Consider the following 22,261-nt stretch of genomic DNA (forward strand, 5'->3'; position numbering starts at 1 on the left):
TACCCCCCCCAAAAAAATAAAATTAGGGACTGGATATCCCATGAGATTTGCACTGAAAACGTATTGTTGGTGATTTACTCTTTTACAGACCTGCAGAGAAAATAGTCCCTGGTCTGATCCTTTCCATCCAAGCAATGAGCTCTGTAGGGAACCTTTGCTGTGCAGGCTGCTGATTCAAATCTAGCCTGGCTCAGTAGTAACTGAAAGGTGTTTATCGTGTGATCTCAGGTCAGTCTGGCTAAAAATATAGCGTGACATCTGTTCTGATCAGTATAATATATGATAGGTACTTGCTGGAAAGGCTTGCTACTAAATGTTTTTTTGGAGCTGGGAGATGGCCCGAGGCTTGCTCCAGCCTCTCTGCGCATCGCGCCTCTATGGCAGAGCCTCTCTGAAACATGTGATGTAGATCAGCAATTGCTTGTGATGCTTTTAAGAGCAGCGCTTTTTCTTCAGGATAGTGTCTGGGATGTGCTGAGAGGAGGCAGGCCTTTGCCAGGAGGAATTTTGAGTACAGAGATAAGGCTGCGTTCCAGTTGGAAAGCACGGCTTTTGACTCCTCTGCCGAAAACCCACCTGCAGCATCCCCAAAGTCATAGCCCGCGTTTCAGAAAACGCTGGCTTGCACAGAGAAGATTCTGTATTGTTGCAAAAGGTACTCAGCACTGGCAGGTAGTGAGAGATGTCGCTTTTCATTTTTCTCTGCAAAAGGAGTTCTTCCCAGACGGTTCACCTCTATACCTCTTACAGATGTCTTGCTTTTTGATGCATATACTAAGATGAAAATCCTATCCTGCATTTGCTCATTCTGCTCAAGAGAGAAGTTTGACTGCTTCTTAAAAGCTGTTTGAGGGGTTTGTAAAAAGAATCTGACCTAGTAACTAGGAAGTAACTTATTAAGTGGTAAAGAAGTGGAGCTGGGTGGCAAGAAGATTGTGATGAACGGTTGGAACAGCAAAATAAACAGGATCCCCAAGTGCTCACTTAATTGAGGGGGATGAAGAAAAGCTCCATAGTTACCTTATCAAATGTGACAACAGTGCATATATTCACCACTTCAGCCACTCAGAGATCCAAGCACATTTTGGACCTCTGTATGCATTCAGATGCTTCTGTCTTTATGCGTGTGCAAAACCAGGGGTGGGTACTTGCTTGTAATCTCAGCATACTTCTCTCTTACCTGCTGCTGATATTGGTGTTATCACATGGAAAAGAGAAAGAGGTAAATTGATCTAGCAAGGCTACTAAAACAAAAAAAAGCATCTTATATTCAGGAAGTGAACATATCAGTAGCAGGAGCCCATTTATGCTTTAAACGCAGATTTTTTTTCAACCTTTGTCTGAAAAAATCTCAGGCAAATTTAATGGAATTATGCTGCATCTCTTACTTTGTTAGGCATCACTGATACTCCTATGCTCTCCCTGTGAAATAAAATCCTCAGGTAGGAAAAGTATTTGCTAAAACAATGCAGTGAAAGCTGATTTCTCATCCTGTTCTCCCCTGCCTCTCTTAAATTTATTTTTTTTAAAGTTTTTTAGTTTTTGAAGTGTACTTAAAACCTAGCAACTTGATACCCAGACCCCTAAACTGTGCGAGTACTAGGAAGAGTAGATAAGGAACTTTCCTTGAAATGACCTCCCAATGAATTGGCAATATAGGAAATATTTAATATGTCAGTAAAACTAAGTAACCTGTGTAGGCTTGTTAGCTGGGAATTAGTAAGAGTCACTGCTGTGCATGCAAGGCAGAGATTGTAGCCTTCATTTCCTATAGACTTCTGGGTAAAATTTTTAAATTATTTTGGACTCCACTACCTAACATAGATGCAAGCCCCTGGCAGTAAGGAAAATACTCATTGTGCATTTCTGGAAAGGAACACAGCCAAATGCATAAATAGCTAATTTCTTGCTTTTTAATTGTAGGAATTTGTTTATTGGTTAAACTCTTAAGTTCCCTTAACCCTTTTACTGTATTTTAAATTAAATAAGCAGTGTTGTTTCACGGACACAGTATGTTTTTATGATTAAATCCTAACCATTCTGAGCAAGTCTGTGTACCCAGAGGGATTTGCTGTCTCAGCCCTGCTTTTACGTGTGCACAATCCTGTATTCCTCCTGTGAGCAGAGCTGCCTGCTTCTCTTGGATCTATCCTGCCTGGTTCAGTGCATGAATTCCAGTTGAGCTCAGCATGCATATGGGATATAGGTGGTGATTATCTTTTCATACAACTGGGGTTTTTCAGTTTTTGTGCACAAGAACAGCTGTTTCTTCCCTCGAGGGGAAGTCACTGAGCACAAAGCTGTCCTTCAGAATGCACCCTGCTTTACCTACTGATGTCCTATACCAGGTTGCCATCCTCACCAAAGGATATACAAAAGATCGATCTCCCAGTGTGTCTTGATTTATTTTGATTTATTAACTGAGAGGCTGTTGTGGAAAGAATCAGGGGTAAGTTTCAAAGGGCCTTTCCTGAAGGCATTGTGCCAAGTCCTGTCTCTTGTTTGATGCTTTCCAGCTCAGGCTTATTCAAAGGAGAAATATATCCATAGAAAGGGGACATAAGAGGAAAGGTGTGATGTTAATCTGCTTTCAGTGACTTTTTCAGGCAACCTGGCACTCAGGAGCCTGTGTTTGCACAGGTCACAGGGTGTGTTCCTATCGGTGGAGCTATTTCAAGTGTTTATTCAGCTCTTCAGACACATGGAATTTGATATAAATTTACATTTTGCTTCCTGAGACTGTTGTACAATTAAATAGAAACCTGCTATTTCCCATTTTGTGGCGGAAGAAGTAGTAACACAACCTAAATAAATCCCAGCTGGGGCATAGCTCACCCTTTCTGGAAGACAATTTTCCTCTTGATGAAGACAGGACAGCTCTTCCTAAGTGGCAATCAGCTCAGTTATGTCTCCCTTAGATTTCTGTGGTCACCTGATACCTCTGGCTTGGAGGTTGGGGATGGGAACTCTAGCTGGCTTTGTGTATCTTTAAGGTGTCTTTGCTTGATAATGCTTTACTTTTTTAGTTTGAATGGTTTCATCATCTGTCTTATCTTTTTTTCACGAGCAGGAGTGAGAAAATGGGCATGGTTTTTAATCCCCTAGGAAAACACAGTATTTATTATTCTTAGGGGCTACGTTAAGCATGAGACCCGCTCCTATCCCAATCGAAGAGCCAGAATGGAGACAGACACCTCCCCCAGTCACAGCTACCTCTGGGACCTTCAGACTACGGCGAGGCAGTCGGTTCACATGGAGAAAGGAGTGCCTGGCTGTTATGGAAAGGTATGTCACTTCGGGGGTTTGGAGATGGGGCGTTTTAAAGCCAATACAAGTATTCTTTTTCCTGCTCCGGTGAACACCAGTTTCATTTTCATGGACGTGTTTTAGCATCGCGCAAGCCAGTAACAGTGTAATCGTTTGATTCCAGATGATAGAGTAGGAGGAGCTGGTTTAGCCCTTCTGTTGTTTAAAAGAAATGTTGTACTGCTCTGGACAACATCTCATTTTTTGTAGCCCCCTAAGACATCTTGTTTTTAGCTCAGTCTGAGTACTGGGGTTCAGCTCTTCCTTTTTGCTTTTGCAGAAAACTTTCCTAATCTGAGCTCTGTCTTGGTGGGGGTCGGCACGCTCTTTACAGTCTACATTTCTCCTTTCCCAATTTCCTAATTTGTCCTCACAATGTATCACGTTAGAGTTGATACTGGCATTTCGGCAGCACTATAATTGTTCAGGATGCAGAACTTTGCCTAACAAGCAGTAGATTCCCTGTCCAAAAAGGCTCTTACAACCCTTTTACATGAACTGGGAACAGTACAGAGCGAAGTGGATCTTTCAAATACATATGCAGAGTGGCAGGTGATCATTAGAGCTCCCAGCTCTTCAGTCCTGCAGAGACGAAGCACTCTCTGAGCCTGGTCTCCTGGCTGCCTGTGTGCTTTGCCTTTCCCTCTGCTTACAGTAATGTCTCTTTTGTGGATAATATTGTATAATAGAAAAGGGCTAGTGAACTCAAATGTAGTTTAGGGATGAATGCTTGTTTCTGTTAAGGGCTAAATGGCTGGGAGGAGTTTTCTTCCCTCCAAGAGCGTGAGGAACCTCCTTTCCATGAAAGCACCTGGTGACTATGTGTGTGTGCTACACTCCTCTCTGGTTTGCAACTCCATTGAGGCCTTGGCCAGCAGATTTTTAGGAGATGGTTTTGCCCTTTGTGTAATGCTTCTCTTTCCTCTTGCTTGCACAAGGGTCTTTGGAACTGAGCAGGAGCAGGAGAGTGTCTCTTTTTGCCTAAGCTAAGACCAAAATACTGAGCTCCCTCAGGGACCCAAGCCATTTTCCACAGAAGATGGACATAATTCTGTGCAGCCACTGGGTCTTTGCAGGGCTGGGACCAGTAACTTAGGTGTGTGTTTTCCTGTTCTGTCCTGGCACTGCCCTGATGTTTCCAGCTTCAGCTGAAAGTTTCCCCAGAAGACATAACGTAAATGTTTGAGATCTGTTCTGCTTTGCTAGACCCAACTAATGCAAAGTCCCCAAATCTGATAGTACAGGGGATTGTTCTTTAATGTCCCCTTCCACACAGACAGTACAATGTGCTATACAGGTACGACTGTCCTGATTGCAGTGTGTACCTTCAGGACAGGGCCGTCTCCTTATTAACCCTCTGCCTGTGAAATATTTAATTGCTGAGAAGTAGAATCAGACCTCTTTGGGTATGGGTGTTTTCTTTCTTGGTTTCCATCTGGCCTGAAGTGCGATAACTGCTGTTACTAGCTGTTTGAATGATAGTGCCTTGGCCTTGTTTGTGCTAGGTGCTGTGGAAACACAGGGCAGAAAAGAAAGCTAAGCGAGCAAGCATTACCTTTTCCTCCGTCAGATCTCTCCTAAAGCCACTCTCTGCTGTGACACTCTCAAGAAGCCAGACAACCTGTAATTGTTTAGTATGTGTCTGTTAGAAAGGTGTGAGGTTTGTTTTCCTGTATGGAATGAAGCAAGTTGGTGCTGACATTGGAAATCATCCAGTCGTGTACGGAGATAAATACCTCTTGATCTAATTTTTCATCACCCTCTTTCTTTTTCTTTGTAATTCTTGGTTTTGTTCACTGTGACTTGTGCTCTGCAAGGTCTTTGCTGCTGGGGTTTTCTTCTTATTCTGCTGTTTAATGGAGACTTCTGCCACATTGCCTTAATCCTGGCTTTAATATTAATTTGCAAAGCCCTTGGTAGGTCCCTGCAAGCACTGAGTTTCACAGCTTTGTGTGTGGGTACTGGAAAACATGGCTGAGGAGTTTTACTTGAGGCAAGAACACACTAAACTCCAGCCGTGGTAAAAGCTTTGTATGACGATAAAACTACACCATAAAGCAAGTTGGGAATATGGTTGTTTTAACTGTTACACTTAAAAGGCCTAGTTGAGCTGTAAGGATGAGCTGTTTTATGTGACAGGTTTGAAAGAGTGGGAGAAAAACACTCTCTTGGGAGCCCTAGGAAGAAGCTAACTAATTTCACTTACAAGTCACCGGAGTCTTCCAGGCTTGTCTGTAATTTGACTGATAACAACAGCCAGGATAAAGGTAACCAAACTCCTGGCTGGCTGGCCCAAGCAGATCAGATTCACTTGATGCCACAGGGTCAGGAATAAGCATTTGGCCCACTAAAAATGCTGTTTGGCATTGCATGTGGTCTGGTGCCATTTATCAGATAATTTTCATTTTCCTCTGAAGGATAAAGTTTTGACTGTGAGTGGAGGCATCTTACTGAGTTTAATGGACTATTTTCCTTAATTAAATGCAGGTTGCATTGCATTTGTATGTCCTTCAGCATCCTGATGCGCTGTTGGGGCACACAAGGATTTAGGCACCTAGTTTTGAGCTTCTTACATGGGAACCTCAGTAAAGTGCTTGTTCATCTAGGCTTCTAGCTATTCGGCAGTGAGAAACAGAGATCCAGAAGGCAATTCCATGCCATTAATGTAACTCATATGAGGGCTATATCTGCCTTCCTCTCTGGCTACAAAAGAGGAGCCTTCTGCAATTAGACCTGACTTTGATTTAGTTCAATGCCTGAAGATAAGAGGGTTGAATCTAGACCTTAATGGAAACTCTTGTGTAGGTAATGCAGAACTACTTCTTCCTAGAAACTTCTGAAACATTGCTGTAAAGCTGTAGAAACATTTTTTGGGTGAGGATCAAAGTGTTGGGCTGCGCTCTACCAGTTAATTGTGGTACGTGCTTTTGACTTGGGTTCAGTTGGTAAGAAATGCAGTCACTAAAAATCCATGTGGCAAACCAGCTGAGAACACTTCAAGGAAAAAAATCTGATTGTAAAAATTAGCAATCTTTGCCCTAGGAGCAACTGAAAATGCACAGCACTAGTCAGGATTTGGCCTGTGAACTGAATGAGAAGGGTGAGGGTTGAAGGGCTGGCTTCTCTTTTTTTAAAGATTTAAATCAACAAAAATTCCAGTGCAATTAATTATTATATTGGTGCCAACCTGATATAATTAAGATGAAAGTTAGGACCAGCACATATACTTAAATGTCTAATGTACATAAGTGTCTGTATACAGGGTATGTGTATTAAAGAAACTAATTGGTTTATACTGGATTTGCAGAATGCTGCTTGCGGTTTCTGTAATTCAATTCTCCAATCTTTACTGCTTTTTTGGAAATTCTCCCAGGGTAGTTTATTAGTTGCTAGGCTTAGATTTCGGACAATAGATTCAGGTCTCTTTCTCCCTCTCTCCTTTCTATTTATTTTTTTTTTAAATATCTCACGGAATATTTATGCTCTGAAGGTTAAGAGGAGCAATAGTTCCAGAAAGTAAAGTTCTATATTTAACTGCAGACTAGGTGTGGTTCAGACAACTGCAGTGCAAGCTCCCTCTTGCTGCTGTGCTAGTGATATCAACCTTGACCTGTTCTCTTCTTGAGCCTCCTGCTCATGAAATATGCTGAGTTTTGTGTGTGGTGATGTTGTCGTGTGGCTCACCCTCCTTTGGGAGCAGAGCTAAGACTACAGTAGTCCTTTCTGTGAAAACCTGAGGTTAAACTTGAAAGTCTGTTTCTGGTTCAGTTTCGTGTTCTTCCTTACGTCTTGTCCCAAAGATAATTTTTTTTTTTTTTTTTCTTTTCTCAGCTTTACTTCTTTTCAACCCCTCTCATTAGAACTACGAAATTGAAAATTCCCTTCGGGTTTTCTCTTTTTTAATGAAGCTGTGTTGTCTTGTCTATCCTTTTTTTTTTTTTTTTTTCTTTTACAAGTGATTTGTGCTTCTCCTCTAATCATATGTTGGAGTTGAGGTTGTTTTGGTTTTTTTTTTTCAGGCAAAAAAAAAAATAATCTAAGATTGGCAGCAGAATCAATGACTGAATACCCGTTTTAAGGCACTTCTATTGAGTGCCATTAGAGACTGGGGGGGGGGAGGGAAGTTGAGTGTTGTTTTTTAAGTATATGCTTTATCCAAAGATTAAATTAAAATAACTGTAAATTCTGCTCTAAACAAAATGAATAATTCATCAGTTGAAAGTATTTCAGTTTGTCTAGGGAGTAGGGACTTTGCTTTCTGGTTGAGGGTTATTTGGTTTGATCTTTTGGGTCTGGGTGTGGTTTTTGGTGTTGTTTTTTTTTTTTTTATTTTAACACGTGTCTGTGCTCTTGAAGCATCCTTTCGTAAAGATGTATTTAGAGTAAATAAGATGATATAGATAACCTATTATTCCCATTTCATAGATGGCAAAACAGAGTCAGGTGTTTCACTTGGCTTTGTGATCCAAGGCAACTTTATTTATAAGAAAATGGGTTTCGATTTCTCAAGATACTGAGGGTATAGTTTCATGATATAGCTGAACTGAATTAACAGTTTGTCACCATCTCATCCTTAGGTGTTATCCTGTCTCATCACCCTTCTCAATTCCTCCTCCTCAGTTTCCCTTCTCCTGCCACCCTGCATTGTGCCAGATATGTTTGTCTGATTGAAATACCAGCCAGTTCAGCTCGGTTTGGAAAAAAGAAATCTTTTTATTTTCCCCTGCATTTCATTGAATTGGTTCAGCTTGCAGTGAGGGTGTGCCAGAACTGGCCCAGGACAAATGACAGGATTGCCCAGCTTAGAGCACAGGGAAGAGGAAGTTTAACAAAAAGACAGACAAATTTTCCGTAGTGTTTTTTGATCTGCTTGGTTTTGTTCTGATTTTGTTTGGTTTGAGTTGGATGAGTTCCTGGTTTGGTTAAAAGCATGATCAAGCTGACAGTTGTGCTGGCATCATGGAAGAGGTGTCCTTTGGTTTTTTGCCAAGGAGCAGGAATGTATTACTGTGGCATCGCTGCCAAACTCTTCGTCTAATTTGACCAGGTTGTATTCTGTTCCACCTTTAAATTGAACCCAGGTTGGCGAGGAGAGCCATCTCCGTGCCAAAACCAGTCACTGTTGCATTTCCATCGGCTGTAGAAGATTCAGCATCGTCTACCCTCCTGAAAGCAGCACCTTCTGCAGTGGTCCCAGCAAGCTGGTGCCGGGCTGGGCCAGCGGAGCCCTGGGCATGGTTCTGGCCCTGAGTGATATCAGTCCTGACATGCGTTATTAGAAATTCTTCCGATTGTGAAAGCGCTATTACTGCAGCTCTCCTGAGCGCTGGGGCTTCCACGGCTTCCCTGGGGAAAATGAGAGCTCTATTAGCTCCTGAAATTCAGTTAGGAAATTTTCTTAGTTAATTTCATCCCATTACTCTTAGTTATGTCTTCTAGCAGAACCTTAATACCAGCCCCATAGGGGATCTAAGTTTCCTGTGCAAGGCTTAGGAGGAGATTTAAGTTTTGGATTCATTGCGTTTCTCCCTTTTCAAGCTGACAACAGAGCAGGAAGTAATGTCCTTCGGCCTCTTCCATTAGGCTTGTACATTGTTAGAAACAGAACATCAGTTTCTCATCAATATAACGATGTTCACTGGTTGGCTCGGGAATGCTGCTCGTCTTCCTAGGGTTTGTTTTGCAGCCTGCTGGGAGGTGAGGAGTGCTGAGAGTTACGCTCTGCTGTCCCTGTGACCCTCAGATGTCATTGAACTTTCTGGTGGCTCGCCGTTCTCAGCTGTAAAATAGCTACTACCTGTTTGGGAGACTGAGCCAAACCAAAGAGAGGATGAGCAGGATGCTAAAAGCCTCTAACTCTTGGGTTACCAAGGAAGATTTGTGTTGGGCATTAGGAAAAACTTTCTAACTTTAGGATGGTTGAGCACTAAGCAAGTTATCTACAGAAATTATGGAACATTCTCAGGAGCAAACTAGCTAAAATCTATCAGGATGGTTCTGATACGCCTAGTGCAGAGGGAAACATCAGGTGATAAGGTGTTTGTTAGCAACTTGCAGTGGGAGATTGAACTTCATGAAGTCCTTTGAGATGTAGGAAAGAAGTGGGTTTGTAGGATCTTTGCTTGTTCGTGTTTGTGAAATGCCTTGAGATGTGTGCGTGCAGGCACTTTGCAAAGGCATTCAGTAAAGTTCACTTTACAGTTCAGACGCGGGCAAGATCTTTTTATTGTCTGAAAGTTCAAGTGGTTTAGTTCAGGGTCATTGACGTATGTCTTCATAAAATGCAAGAGCAGCCATTTTATGCTTGCTACACCGTATCTTTCTTATTTTGCATTAGATCAAGCTATGTTCCCTCTTAGACATGCATAATATGCTAGCTTCCTATTCTAATGAGCTGTAAGCAAATCCCAGTTGTTTGGCAGATTTCATGCAGTAAAATAGAATGCTAGGATGTCTGTCCAAAGTGCTCACCAGACTCTGGTCTCTTGAAGGATCCAGCACCTAATGAGTTATTTTTCTTTTCAGGGAGCTCAGGTGCTTTTTGTGTCTTTGTGTTCTCTCTCTCTCTTTTTTTTAAATAATAAAAAAGAAGATCTGTGGGAGGGGCAATTCCTTGCAGCAGACTCCAGATAATTTTTATTTTTTTTTATCTGCCAAGGTCAAAATAACTGAAATCAACATTTACAAAAGGAGCCTTGTCAATCTGACCTGCAACAGCACTGTCTGGTACAGTAACCCCACATTTTAAGAACGGGAATTGTTTTCTAGTCCAGACGCTCTCCTGCCTTTCTCCGGAACCAGTTGAGATACTTCAGTATTCTGTCTCCCTGCTCATGAAGGTGAAAAGCAGGATCTAGTCTTCTCAGGGCATAAAAGCGATTGTCATACATATACAGGGTTGGAAATCTCTATAGCTGCCCAGATGCTTTCACTGAAGATGTAAAAAGACACAGCTGTTGCTTACTGTGCAGGCTAAGGTAATTTTTGCTAGCCCCAGTAGCACCAGTATGGGAGGATCTGGAAGACCAAATTTACCTCTTATTTGCTTTTAAGAACATCTGCTGGTCATTCAGGTGTGCCCCAACTCACAGACCCCATACTTGGGAGTGTACCCCTGAATGCTTACACGTGCAAGATCCAGCTGCCCCCTTTGCCCTTGGAGTGATTTCACGTCGCCATCCCCAGCATGTAAAGCGATGCTGGGGCACTGCACAGGGAGAGAAGGTATAGAGACAACCTCAATTCCTCCTGAGTTCCTACTGGGGAAACAGGAGTGCCTGAAGAGCTCTGAAAAACAGCTTGAACTACAGGCTGCTTAATATCTGCCTAGGTCAGCCTCATTTAAGACATTAAAACATCTGTTTTGTCCTTGCTGTCCTTTTCCAGCCCCATCTTTTGTCCCTGGCACAAGGGTTGATTTTGGGATGTGTGCTGGTACTGCACCAGCACTGTGGGCCTCCAGCCTGTGACTAAAGCTTCAAGGCTGGGCAATAACCCAGATGATGATGATGGTGGTGCTTGTCATGCTTTCTACCTGTCCTCTTCAGTCTGTAACTAGCTCATACATGGCTAACAACCGTGTAGCTGTGGACAAAAGCTCTTATCTCCTATCCTGTATTTTTTTAAATCCTCCTGTTGCAGCAGTGGGCATTCTTATTATTCATATAAATATGTAATTCCTTCTAAATCCTGCTAAGGTCTTCAGGGTACGTTTGGGAGATCTAATTATACCTGGCTTCATTTTATATGCTAAAATGTGTTTAAAAAGTTGGAGGTCCCTTTTGCCCGAGTATCATGAGAAAGAATAAGAAAGAACATTGCGTTTACCTTCCCGTGATCGTTCATTTTATATACTACTATCAATGTGCTGCTTATTTATCTCCTTTCTAAACTAAACAGTCATTCTCTTATCTCTTCTCAGATGACAAGACTTCCCTTGCCTCTAATAACATTCACTGTCACTCTTCTCTGGACCTTTTCTATTCCTACATTGAATTTTTAGTGACCCAGGGTAGGTGAGTAGGGACAGGAGCAGAACTGATTACCATATTGTGAATATTCCAGTTTATACAGGCAGCTGAATCTGATTCCTATTGTTCTCTGACCTCCAGCCTAACATCTGGCTTGTGCTGATCACTTCTGTGTATTGATTGTGAGCACGTTTTCTTTGAGTAGTCCACGATGACATGTGTGTCTTTTTCCTGAACAGTTTTTAGAACTAATTTAGAACCAGTCATGTATGTGAGGAGTTTGAATTTGTTCTTTTCTGTGGGCATTACCCTGCTTTTTGAAAAGATATCGAATTAGGTTCAACTGTGAGAGTGTTTAGACCTTTCTTTAAATTCACAGCAATTATCTGCTTTATTTGTATCCAAAATAAATATTTCACTTTTCAGACCGTTATTTAATGTAACTGTTAACACCAGTCATTTTAGGTCACAATTCCTCTGAGCCGGGGGCTTGTATTCTGTTCATGCACAGAGCCTGGTGCAGTGGGCTCTCTGCAATCACGTTGAGACCTCTAGATGCTGCTTGCTGTAAGGACAGTGTAAAAGTCAAAGTCTAGTGCTGGGGGTTATCTGTCTTCAAGCTTTTTTCTATGCCGACACTCGACTTTCTGTAATCCTTCATGGTATTCTCCTTCCTATTGACTGTTCTGTTTAAAGCACGCAGAATCAAATAGTTACAGAAAGCTCATATTAATTAGCTAGATTGTTGCTTTTTTACCTGTTAATGTGATTTCAGGAGTCACGGGAAAGTCGTGGCATACTTCTCACAGAAACAGTGAACCGGACTCTGGCACATTCAGTCTACATTTTGTGTAGCCGTTTCATAATGACTCTCACTGTAGGCTGTCTGGAACAGAATTTCTTGATCGTCTTACAACCCACGTGAAGGTGATGTGCTCCGGTGCAAGGGTATAACAGTTATACTCTGCTGTCTCTGTGTCTGTACTGAGGGAGCTTGAGATGGCGCTGGGGACTGGGAGTCTTTGGGAGCAGACTCCTCAGAAGTTTAGCAGATGGTTCCCTGGGCAGTGACAAACACAAGTGACCATAAAGATGTGATCATTCCCCCTTTTGGCTCTTTTTCAGCCTGCTTAAAAGTCCTGAGGAAAGACTAGAGAGCCCTAACCTGCCAAGGAGGGTTGTTTCAGGTCTAAGTTCAGCTAAAAGGGATAGTCATCGCTCACAGTGAGATTTACCTGACCTGTATGTAATATTATCCATGGAATAAACCCACTTAAGTGAATTACAAAATTAACTTCTTGAGTGATCTGGAAAGTGTTTGGAAGGAATTAGTAATCAGGTTGGCACCTTGTCACCTCTCTCTTTGATGCAGCCAGCTGTCAGCACGGAGCATACGTGAGCACCATCCAGCTCAAAGCACTGTTGGATTTTCCCGTTTCTGGTTTCTAGAAGTATGCAGAGTGTTCCTGCTGACTCTCACTGCAGCTAATCTCTGAACAGAATCCAAACCTACCTCAGTGAAAGGAAACTCTCTGCCATCTAGTAACAGATGTGAGGTCTTTATACAAGTAATAAACAGAGTAATTACAAGGAGAAGTGAGGGAGGAAAATTCCTAAGTAAAACTCTTAAGTATGTTGCATCATGTATTTATGGGCTCTTGGTCAGACTGTGGAGTGCTTTAAACAGACTAAAAAGAATGCTTTATCAGAGAACCATATGGGCTTTAACCACAAAAGTCACTACCACATCCTAGATTCTTTTTTATCTTTTTTTTTTTTTTTTTTTCTTGTAGTCCAGGATAGCACAATTGACCTTTTTTTGTCTTATTTTTCTTTGGAACATGCATAAGTTTTAATTAGTTTTGAATACTGTGCTGTTTGTGAGGAACTCTGTCAACAGAATAGAAGACGTGGACCTCTTCCAAAGAGCTTTTTTAATATGATTTCTTTATGAAGAAGAATGAGAAAATAGGGCACGTAAGTACAAAACATATAGAAAAAGTCATCTGATTTGTTGCTCATTATGTACGTAGGCTGGCGCTCTTTCAGTCTAGATGCCCCTTGATTTTTCTCTTAATCACAGGAGCGTTGGACCGGGACTTCAAGTTTCATGTCCAGCTTCTCTTGTTTCAGTCAACCTTTAATATATCCTTTTCAGAAACTGATTAAATTCTGTCTTAGAAGCAGGTATAGCCAAGGGTACAAAGCCCATTGGGAGATGGCTACCCAGCAGCCTCTTACTGCTTCAACGGTTAATATCTAAAATCTTGAGATTGTTTGTGACCCATCCTTCTTGGATCAATATTATCATTTAACTAAAATAAATCCTCACCTCCATCTCTTGTCTCTAGTGTTGCTTGCCTTCATGTATTTATGGTAAACCATAACCTCATCTCTGCCTTGAGGCTTGCTCAGGTAAAACATGTTTATGTCTTGCAAGATAGGCTTTCCATTCCTCTGTTATCCTATGATTGCTCTTTGAGATGTTCAGGTTTAAATTGATTTTTCTTGAATGTGGGAGACCAGGATTGTATGTAGTCCAGGTGAGGTCTCGTGCAGGTATTTTAATGCTTTTCTTTCTGGATTGGAAACAGCCATCCTCCTCGGCTGTATCAGGCTTTGCCTTTTTGGTGGTTTTGTCGCACTGTGTCCTTTGGTCATAGTGACTTAACAGAAAACAGTCTGTCCAGCTGGTGATCTTTTTGTGTATATGAGAAGTTGTTGTTCCTGAAGTGTACGACCTTGCCTACTGCACTGTTAAATTTCCTTTTAGTTCTTGCCCTTAGGATTTTCTATTACATTTTATGGTACTTCAGTTCACCGTATCAACATGACTTTTGACTTTGTCATCGGCAGATTTTGTTACCATGTTCAGACATTGTCTCAAGATCTCATTAAGTGTTTTAGTTCTTAAGATACTCTAAAGATGATACTTGAAGATATCACTGATAGCAGTCTTCTGAGCCATTACTTTTAATTTTCAGTCCAGTCTTAGTTATATGTTTCCTTTCTACCCTGTTGCATAATTATACTAATTTTTGTCTTTTCCAAATTTATGAAGAGTTCCCCATTTGTAACTGTATCAAATGCCTTACTGAAGACCAAAAATCATAGAATCACAGAATGGTTTGGGTGGGAAGGGACCTTAAAGATCATCTAGTTCCAACCCCCTGCCCCAGGCAGGGCCACCTTCCACCAGCCCAGGTTGCCCAAAGCCCCGTCCAACCTGGCCTTGAGCCCTTCCAGGGAGGGGGCAGCCACAGCTTCTCTGGGCAGCCTGTGCCAGGGCCTCACCCCCTCACAGGGAACAATTTCTGCCTCAGATCTCATCTAAATCTCCCCTCTGTCAGTTTAAAACTGTTCCCCCTCATCCTAACTACCTGCCTTTGTAAAAAGTGTCTCCTCCCCTTTCCTGCAGCCCCTTTCAGCCCTGGGGGGCCTCTCTAAGGTCTCCCCGGAGCCTTCTCTCCTCCAGCTGAACCCCCCAACTCTTTCAGCCTGTCCTCACAGGGGGGGCTCCAGCCCTCTGAACATCTTGATCATGATAAGAAGTAATTTATTTTTCTAGATGCCGGGTGTACAGTCAACAACTCCTCAGTTGCTTTTAGAGTGTTACTACCCGTACTGTTTGAGTCATGCTTCCTAAAGAGACTGGCCCCAGGGAACTTGGCCATTCCGAGCTAGAGTGGGAATGACATTTAAGAGGAAGCACATGGCAAAAAACACAGCTCATGACAGGGAGCACAAATTAGGAGTAAGGAGCTGCAGATTCATTTCACAGCTCTGCAGATAGTTTCTTGTGCCTGTATCTCTTAACTTTGCTGTTCTTCTACCTGTAAATTCTTCTAATAGCACTGAAGAATAAGATTAAAGAACGCAATTTCAGAATACTTCTAAGGGGTTTATCATCTGGTTATAGAAAGCACATTTGAAATACAAAGCATGGTTTGTATTTTTTGATCAAGTAACACTTCTGAGTCCTTAGAGCTTATTATTTCCAAGGTAACTATTCACAATCCTATAGGTGAAAAAAATTATATAAAGCTGGATGATAAACTCAGGTGAATGGTCATTGAATAATCTTTAGCAAATAAATAAGATAATATTGCTCCTGCCAGACTTCTTCAAGGATCCACAACACTACCTCATTGCTTAAAACTTTCCTTAAACCTCCTTCTTTGCTATGATTTCTCCAAAGAACCTCATGAAGCTCATCTTGATACCATAGTAGCTTATGCAACTAGCGTGCTGGCCTTTGTTCATTCATTATTTCTTGTTCTCATTTGCTTATATCCATCTGTTGCATTGTATTTAAGTTGCAAGACAGAGAATAGATCAATATTTAAAAAATAAATAGTTTTTTTCTGCCTTGTGTCACACAGCACTTAATACAATGATAGTTCTAGTCCAGACCTTGGAGGTACTAGGCATTAGGAAAAGTATATTGAAGGAGTCCAAAATCACAAGCTTTGATCCTGAGCCTCTTGACTTTAGGCACTGGATATTTTGCAAGAATTGGCTTTATCTTGTCTTCTGAGTCTTGTAGGTTCCTTTCATTAGTTTAATCAATTTTTATTTTCTGAAAATGTAGCAGCAGTGGTGGCTGGCTGTGTGCTTCTAAGCTGAACTGAGTCTGCTGCAATACTGGAAATTGAAAATAAAAGCTTGCAGATCTTTGAGGGGAAGTGCTAGTGATTACGTTGGAAGTTGTCGGCTCATGCTAAGCTTTGTCACAAATCTCATGATTGGTGTTTTTCCTCTCCTGGAGGCTTAGGACAAAGTGAGACTTCAAGCTTCATAGCCAGAAGGACTATAAAATTTTGAAAAACATGACCTTACTGAGGCTAAACTAATAACAACTTGAGGGACCTTGCTGCTTTCACTTGACATTCTGTACATAGACGTTTTGTGATCCAGTGCTGAACTTCCCATTGAAGTACAATTCTGAGGCAAGGATATGTTATTCTTCTAGAAATACCTTACCTTTAGATGAACAGAAAACTGAGTTCTGACTCTGAGTTTAGTCATTTCTTCAAGAGAGCAGAGATTGATGTTTTGGGTTGAGTAACATAAAAGCCAAGCCATACATTTTGCTATTTGTTTCTGTTGCCACATAAAGCCTTGGAATCCTCTGCTTGCAAGTCTTGCAAGTAGTATCTCTAATAACCTGTCATGCTTTAAAGCCCAGCTGAAACCAGCATGCAACCATAGTGTTGATTACATCTCATTGGAAAGGTGGGTTGTCACTGAGCAGCAAAACGGTCCTTATGAGTGGGTGGGCTCTTACTGAAGTCCCAGGGCTGATTTCTGCAGGGTCTCATCACTTCTTGGAGATATTTTGTCCGTGGACTTCACCCTGCCTTAGCTTTACCTGCTTTTGAGAACGAACTAATCGAGAGGATGTAACTTTAATGACTCGTCCTTGTAGAAAGTGAAAAAATGTAGATGAGATGTTTGTTTCACAGTTCTCTTCATAAAGGTCTTGTTTATCAGTTGGTTAAGCCCAGAGGATTTAATGCACATAAATATCCCTGTATGTGTAGGTCTCAATTTAAATATTGCAAGTAAATAAAGAAGAACAAGAGATACTATTAGTCATGCTTAGATGCCTTGTTAGGAAAAACTTTGAAGGTGCTGTCTGCTTACACCAACTGTTGTTGAAATATTACAGAACAGTTCTCACTTTATCATGTCTTAGATGGTTAGTTACTTGCTGGCTTCAAAAAATTTCCTTTTTATTTTTTTCCCCTTTTATTTTGTGAACAATTTAGTTAACTATGTTGGTTTTGGGAGTCTGCAATACCATTTAAGTTTAAGGATAGTCATAAAATTTTAGCCATTTTCTTTTGTCAGTGTCTTCAAGGCGCCTTAAAGAGAAAGTACCGGCGTATTTCAAATTGCTAAAAACTCCAAATCTTTCTACTCAGAAGAGAGCTGTTGTATAATTTCAAAAATACTCTTATCACCAAATCCAATTACAAGGAAGAGTAAATCGCCACCTCCGATGTCTTAACTATTCTTTTTTTAATTGTTAATTATCTCGACAGTAGGGTGCTACAGATTAGGAGGCATAGATTATCTTTTGCAAGTATGAGGCTTTCAGAGCTATCAGTTAATTCTGTTTTTAAACAAATTTTAGGATAATACTAATAACTTGATAGGATTGTGTTGGTGCTTGAGACCACTGTCAAAATACTGAGAAAATAAGTTTTAAAAAATTAAACTTGATGATGTTGTAGTAGCTTTGAAGGTCATACAGTTTTATGCACTCCAGTGCAAGGTGTATTTTTGGCATTTTAATCTACATTGCAGAGTAGATTCCTGCTAGGAAACATCAGTAAAATGACTGTCTCCGAGTTTAGGCACTGATTTGTAAAACCAGAATAGAGAGTCAGCTCTATTGTACCATTTTTTTTAATGTGTACTGAAATGACTATGCAATTTATGTACACAAACACATACTGACATGCAAAATAATTACATTTTCTATATGCCTGGTGGTCTAAGTGATCTAATCCTGTTGAGAACTCTCCTCCAGGTTTGCACTTTCCATGAAAAGAATTGCAAGAATGTCTCTCTTAAAATGAGAGATTTAAAAACTATTCTATCTCCCTGGACAGAGACTATGGCAATACCTTGGACTTGAAAGCTCAAGCTAGGAATGACGTACAGATTTTTGAAGAATGAGGATTTTTAGTTTCTTTCCAAAGCTTAGCTAAAGTTATGGTAGATTCCGCATTAGATAAAATCCTAAATTTTTATGTTGGGACTGGATCTCTCTGTAGGTTGACCAGAAAATCTGGGCTTAATGCCAGCATTGCTGAGAAACCTCTGGTCAGTGCTGTAGAAGGGGTTAAGCTGGAGTCCTGCAGTGGTTTCTTCAGTCCTTTAAATCCATACACCTATGAAAGCCATTAGTTAAATGGTAGTGCTATAGGGAAAACAGTAAAGCTGTAGCAATCGTGTTCATCAGTGTTTTTTCTGGATTTGGGATTTTATTTTATTTTTTTTTTAAATTTGCCTTTTGCCTGGATGGAAGGTCTAGTTGAGCTGACGCTGCAGGAATGCCTAGATTCAAGTTCATCTACTTGCATCCAGAGAGCTGCAGTTCTCATCCTTGGCTGATCTGAAGTGCAAAAGTGGCTCACCAGATGTTTCCTGTAGCAACTAAACTGGTGGTTACATTTTGCAGTCCTAGGGGAAAGAGAAGATGGTGCCTTCAGTGTGATTCTCAGCTCCATCAGAGTTTATCTTTGGAGAGGATATCTGCGCTTTAATTTCGCTGTCTCAAATAGAAATGCCTTTACTATATATTGTGGTGTGAACTGTTGACATGCATGCCCGTTATTATAGAATCTGTAGAAAGATCAGTAGATAAAATGGATGGTGTTGTCCGTTGACCTCACTGAAAATGGCATTAGTGATATTCTTGGCCGGTATTTACTGGGAAATAAACCAGTCATTACACTTTCCGATGAGATTATGCTTTGAATGTCACTTCTCTGACAGTCTGTCTCATGCCACGCAGAGATAAGATCTCAGGCACAGATGACAGACTAACTTCAGAAATATTTCCATTGATTTGACAGCCTGAATAATAGTTCTGTTAAAAGCCACAAAGACTGAAACAATGACCTCTTGCTACTGGGTGATACTATGTTGATAAATATACTAATGAGAGATAAAGTAGGTAACTATATTCGAGTGTTTTATGTAACTTGTCAGTGGAAAGCAGAGGTACCGTGCAAAGGGAAACCAGATAGGGAGCTGAAATTACAGGCAGTCTTATCGAAGACAAAAGAGCAGCTTGCACTCTTGTGTATTTTGAGACACCAGAGGGTTTGGCATGGAGCTCAGTCCCTGGTGGCAGCAAGATCTTCTGTTCATCAACAGGGGTCAGATGGGAGCTGGGGAAAATGGGCAGTTGTGTTTTTCCATACGTCCCTGGGCCAGTCGCCGAGCCCATCACTCAGGCTTTGCTTTTAGCATCAGTTGAAGAGGATGTGTGTGAGCTGCCATTGAAGGAACCGGTCCCAGCTGCGTGTTTCAACCATCTCCTGCCCGCCTCCCTTGGCTGTGCAACCGCTGCTCTTGGCACGTGTGGAAAAGCTGGACCAGAGAAGCAGTCGGGCAGAAAACCTTCCCTCAAAAAGGGAATGAAGGAGAGGATAGGACGTTCCTTTTAGTCTGTGCTTAAATTGCGTTAAGCTGGACTGCAGCCTGAGCCTCGGTGAAGATGCTCTTTGGTGGAGGAGTTAGATTCCCAGCCCAGGGTGCTGGGATATTTCACTCGTGGGTGCTTCCCCCACTGGTGGAAGTGGGAACCCAGAGACACAAAATTAAGCGAGGGAGTGAGCTGGCCGCACATCCACTGTTCTTCAATAAATATCCATCCGCGTATTCTTGCCTCCTGTTAATTGCCAGGTAAATTATCCTTCTTTCCGTGAGACTGCCCTGATGTACACATACCTGAATTACCTCACCTTGAGTGTGTGTAATTCTGCTGCAGCAGCTGACCTGCGGTGAATTGTTACCCTGCAACACATTTGAGCCTCTCTACTTCGAATCGCTTCCAACGCTTTGAAGCTTTAACCCTTACATCATGCTGTAAACTAAGCCTTGCCCCAACCCAGAGTCTTTTGAGCAATTCTGGGTTTTTATGTGCTTGTGTCTGACATCCAGCCCTATGAAAAAGTGCGGAACCTGGCCATCCTTCCTCTGCTCCCCAGCTTGGGTCGTTTCAAACACTTCCCTGGCAGCTGCAAAGCTGATACGAAGCAGCAAAACTTCCAGTCTGGATTATCAGGAACACTATTGAGGCATTGCTTAACGCATCTGATATCTAAGCCTGGATAACAGAAGCCGTACAGCCAAGCAAAAAAGATTGGCAGCTATTGCACGAATTCAGAGAGGGGCACCTTGGTGAAGAGCGGGGGGGAATGCATTTACTTCCATTACAGAGCCCAGGGCTGAGATGGATTCTCTCTCTGTCATTGTCCTAAGCACATTATCCCTGAAAGAAAGAGGGTTTCTCTGAATCTGCAATTTTTCTAGGCTTCCAGTGTTATTGAAATGAAACTGCTTCAAGGATATCTACATTCTTTACCATCATATGGATTCTCATCTCATGTAAATTATTTGGCCACTTTTCATTTTAATCCTCCACTGTCATTTTCTACAAAAGAGATCATTTGGTTTCTTCATTGAAGGTATTCAGCTGACAGCTGCCCTTTGTCTAGAAAGCAGTGTGCCTTTGCAGGATTTACTTGTGCCTGCTTTTTTTTTTTTTTTTTTATTTTTTTCTTCCCCCTCCTTTTAAGTTCATATTGCTTCATATTTTTCATCTGTAGTTTTCAGGAACTTTTCAAATTGTGAACAGTCTGGGGTTTGTAGCTGTGAAGAGAAATTCAGACATCCTGTGTTCTTTCCCAGTCCCTTAGCAAGAGTATACCTGGCTGATAAGAAACAGAACTGGAGGCAGATGAATTAATTTCCTGCTTGCCAGAAGAACTGTAGTCAGAAAATTCACAGTGTTTTCACAACTTCTGCATGAGCAAACCAAAACAGTCAATGATGAAGTATTGAATTTTTTTCCATGGTTTCCCTATCTCAAAAACTCAGTTATTCTCACCTACTCTCCAGAAATGTTGGGAGGCTTTAAATGCTGTGGTTTGTGTTGTGGTATATCACCCACAAGTCCCATTAAGACCTTGAAACAGTGATGGGAACAAAATAAAATGTGTTGATGGAGTGTATATACAGAGAATTTGGAGGCTGAGGATGAAAATCAGCTCTTAGGGTTGAGGTTGTATGTTTTTGGATACCTGTAGCTACGAAACCTTTTCTTTTAAGACTGTAAACTGCTGAGTGTGATCTCTTCTCTGATAAAGCCAGCTTGCACTCTGTCAGAGGTTAACAGAACAATATGATGATGGAGAAAAATATTATCAGGAGAAGAAAACAGTTTCGGGGAGCACCAGTTAGCTGAGTGTTGGACAAGTTCATAGGCAGCTTGAATGTGGGAGGGAAGAAGAGGGACATCATTAATGTGGATAAGCCAGCGGGTGGAAGGAGAGGTAGGTTCTAAAATTAACGTGTCAACTGCAGAAACAGAATTTAACTACTCTGGTAGTGCCTTTCCAGCTCCTCTCTGGCACCAACTTAGCTTTGTGATCTCCTTGAAGATGTCTTATTTGCCAGGAGAGCTGCCCAAACACTTCTCCAAGTTTTGGTGTTTTTTCATAAAACAGCGTTTTGGGGTGAAAAGAATTTCTGATTTTCAAGTGGGAATCACTTGTCCTGTAGAAACTTACAGGCGTATACATTAAAAGATAAAAAAGTTGTGTTAGAATGTAAAGAAAATGCTTCAGAATGATGAAAAATATGTTTTGATCCAATCTGATAAAAATTTTTATAGCTTATTCAATTGTAAAATGTATTAAAAGAATAATTACTGTTTCAGCAGCAAGTTTTTTTTCTAAATCACAAAAATGATGGGACTACACAAAGCAAACTTCCTTGTTTGCCAGAAGAGGTGTCTCACTCATTGTCCAGTTCCAAAAGTTAGCTCCGTCACAGAGAGATTTCCTGTTAGCCCAAAGAATTGTAAACTTGAGCCTTAGTTTCATAATTATTAGAAAATGTGAGCTTTTTGTGTGAGCCGGCAAAAGTGTATGGCAGTCAGTGGCTTGCTAAAAGGATAGCGTTTAGTTACGTGCCAAGAGAAGGATCGCTAGTGGCTCTTGCGTTGTCTTTTCTTCATTAATTGGTGTCTCTGACATCGGCATAAGAATGGGCAGGTCAAGTATACACTGTTGCTTAATTTTACATCTTCGGTTATTGCTTCCATAGTTAGGAACTGTCTAGCAATTTTGTGATCGCAGATGATCTAGGTCCGTAATATCACATGGTGTCAGGGTTTCACCTTCTGGTTTTAGTACATTTCCATGTAGATGCATCAGATTTTTCTAATTTTATGGGCTTTC

At 41.3% G+C, this 22,261-nt stretch overlaps 1 protein-coding gene across 10 annotated transcripts in view; it reads left to right on the top strand.

Moving 5' to 3' along the window:
* The window catches only part of HMBOX1 (homeobox containing 1), a 111,410-nt gene that overhangs the window by 75,279 nt on the left and 13,870 nt on the right, over window positions 1-22,261 (top strand). For all 10 annotated transcript variants that reach the window (XM_074895442.1, XM_074895448.1, XM_074895441.1 and 7 more), the window contains one exon: window positions 3,132-3,285. In XM_074895442.1, coding sequence (XP_074751543.1) covers window positions 3,132-3,285 — 154 coding nt within the window. The remainder of the gene's footprint in view (window positions 1-3,131; window positions 3,286-22,261) is intronic.

This window comes from Athene noctua, chromosome 1, assembly GCF_965140245.1.
Source record: "Athene noctua chromosome 1, bAthNoc1.hap1.1, whole genome shotgun sequence".
Classification (NCBI taxonomy): Eukaryota; Metazoa; Chordata; class Aves; order Strigiformes; family Strigidae; genus Athene; species Athene noctua.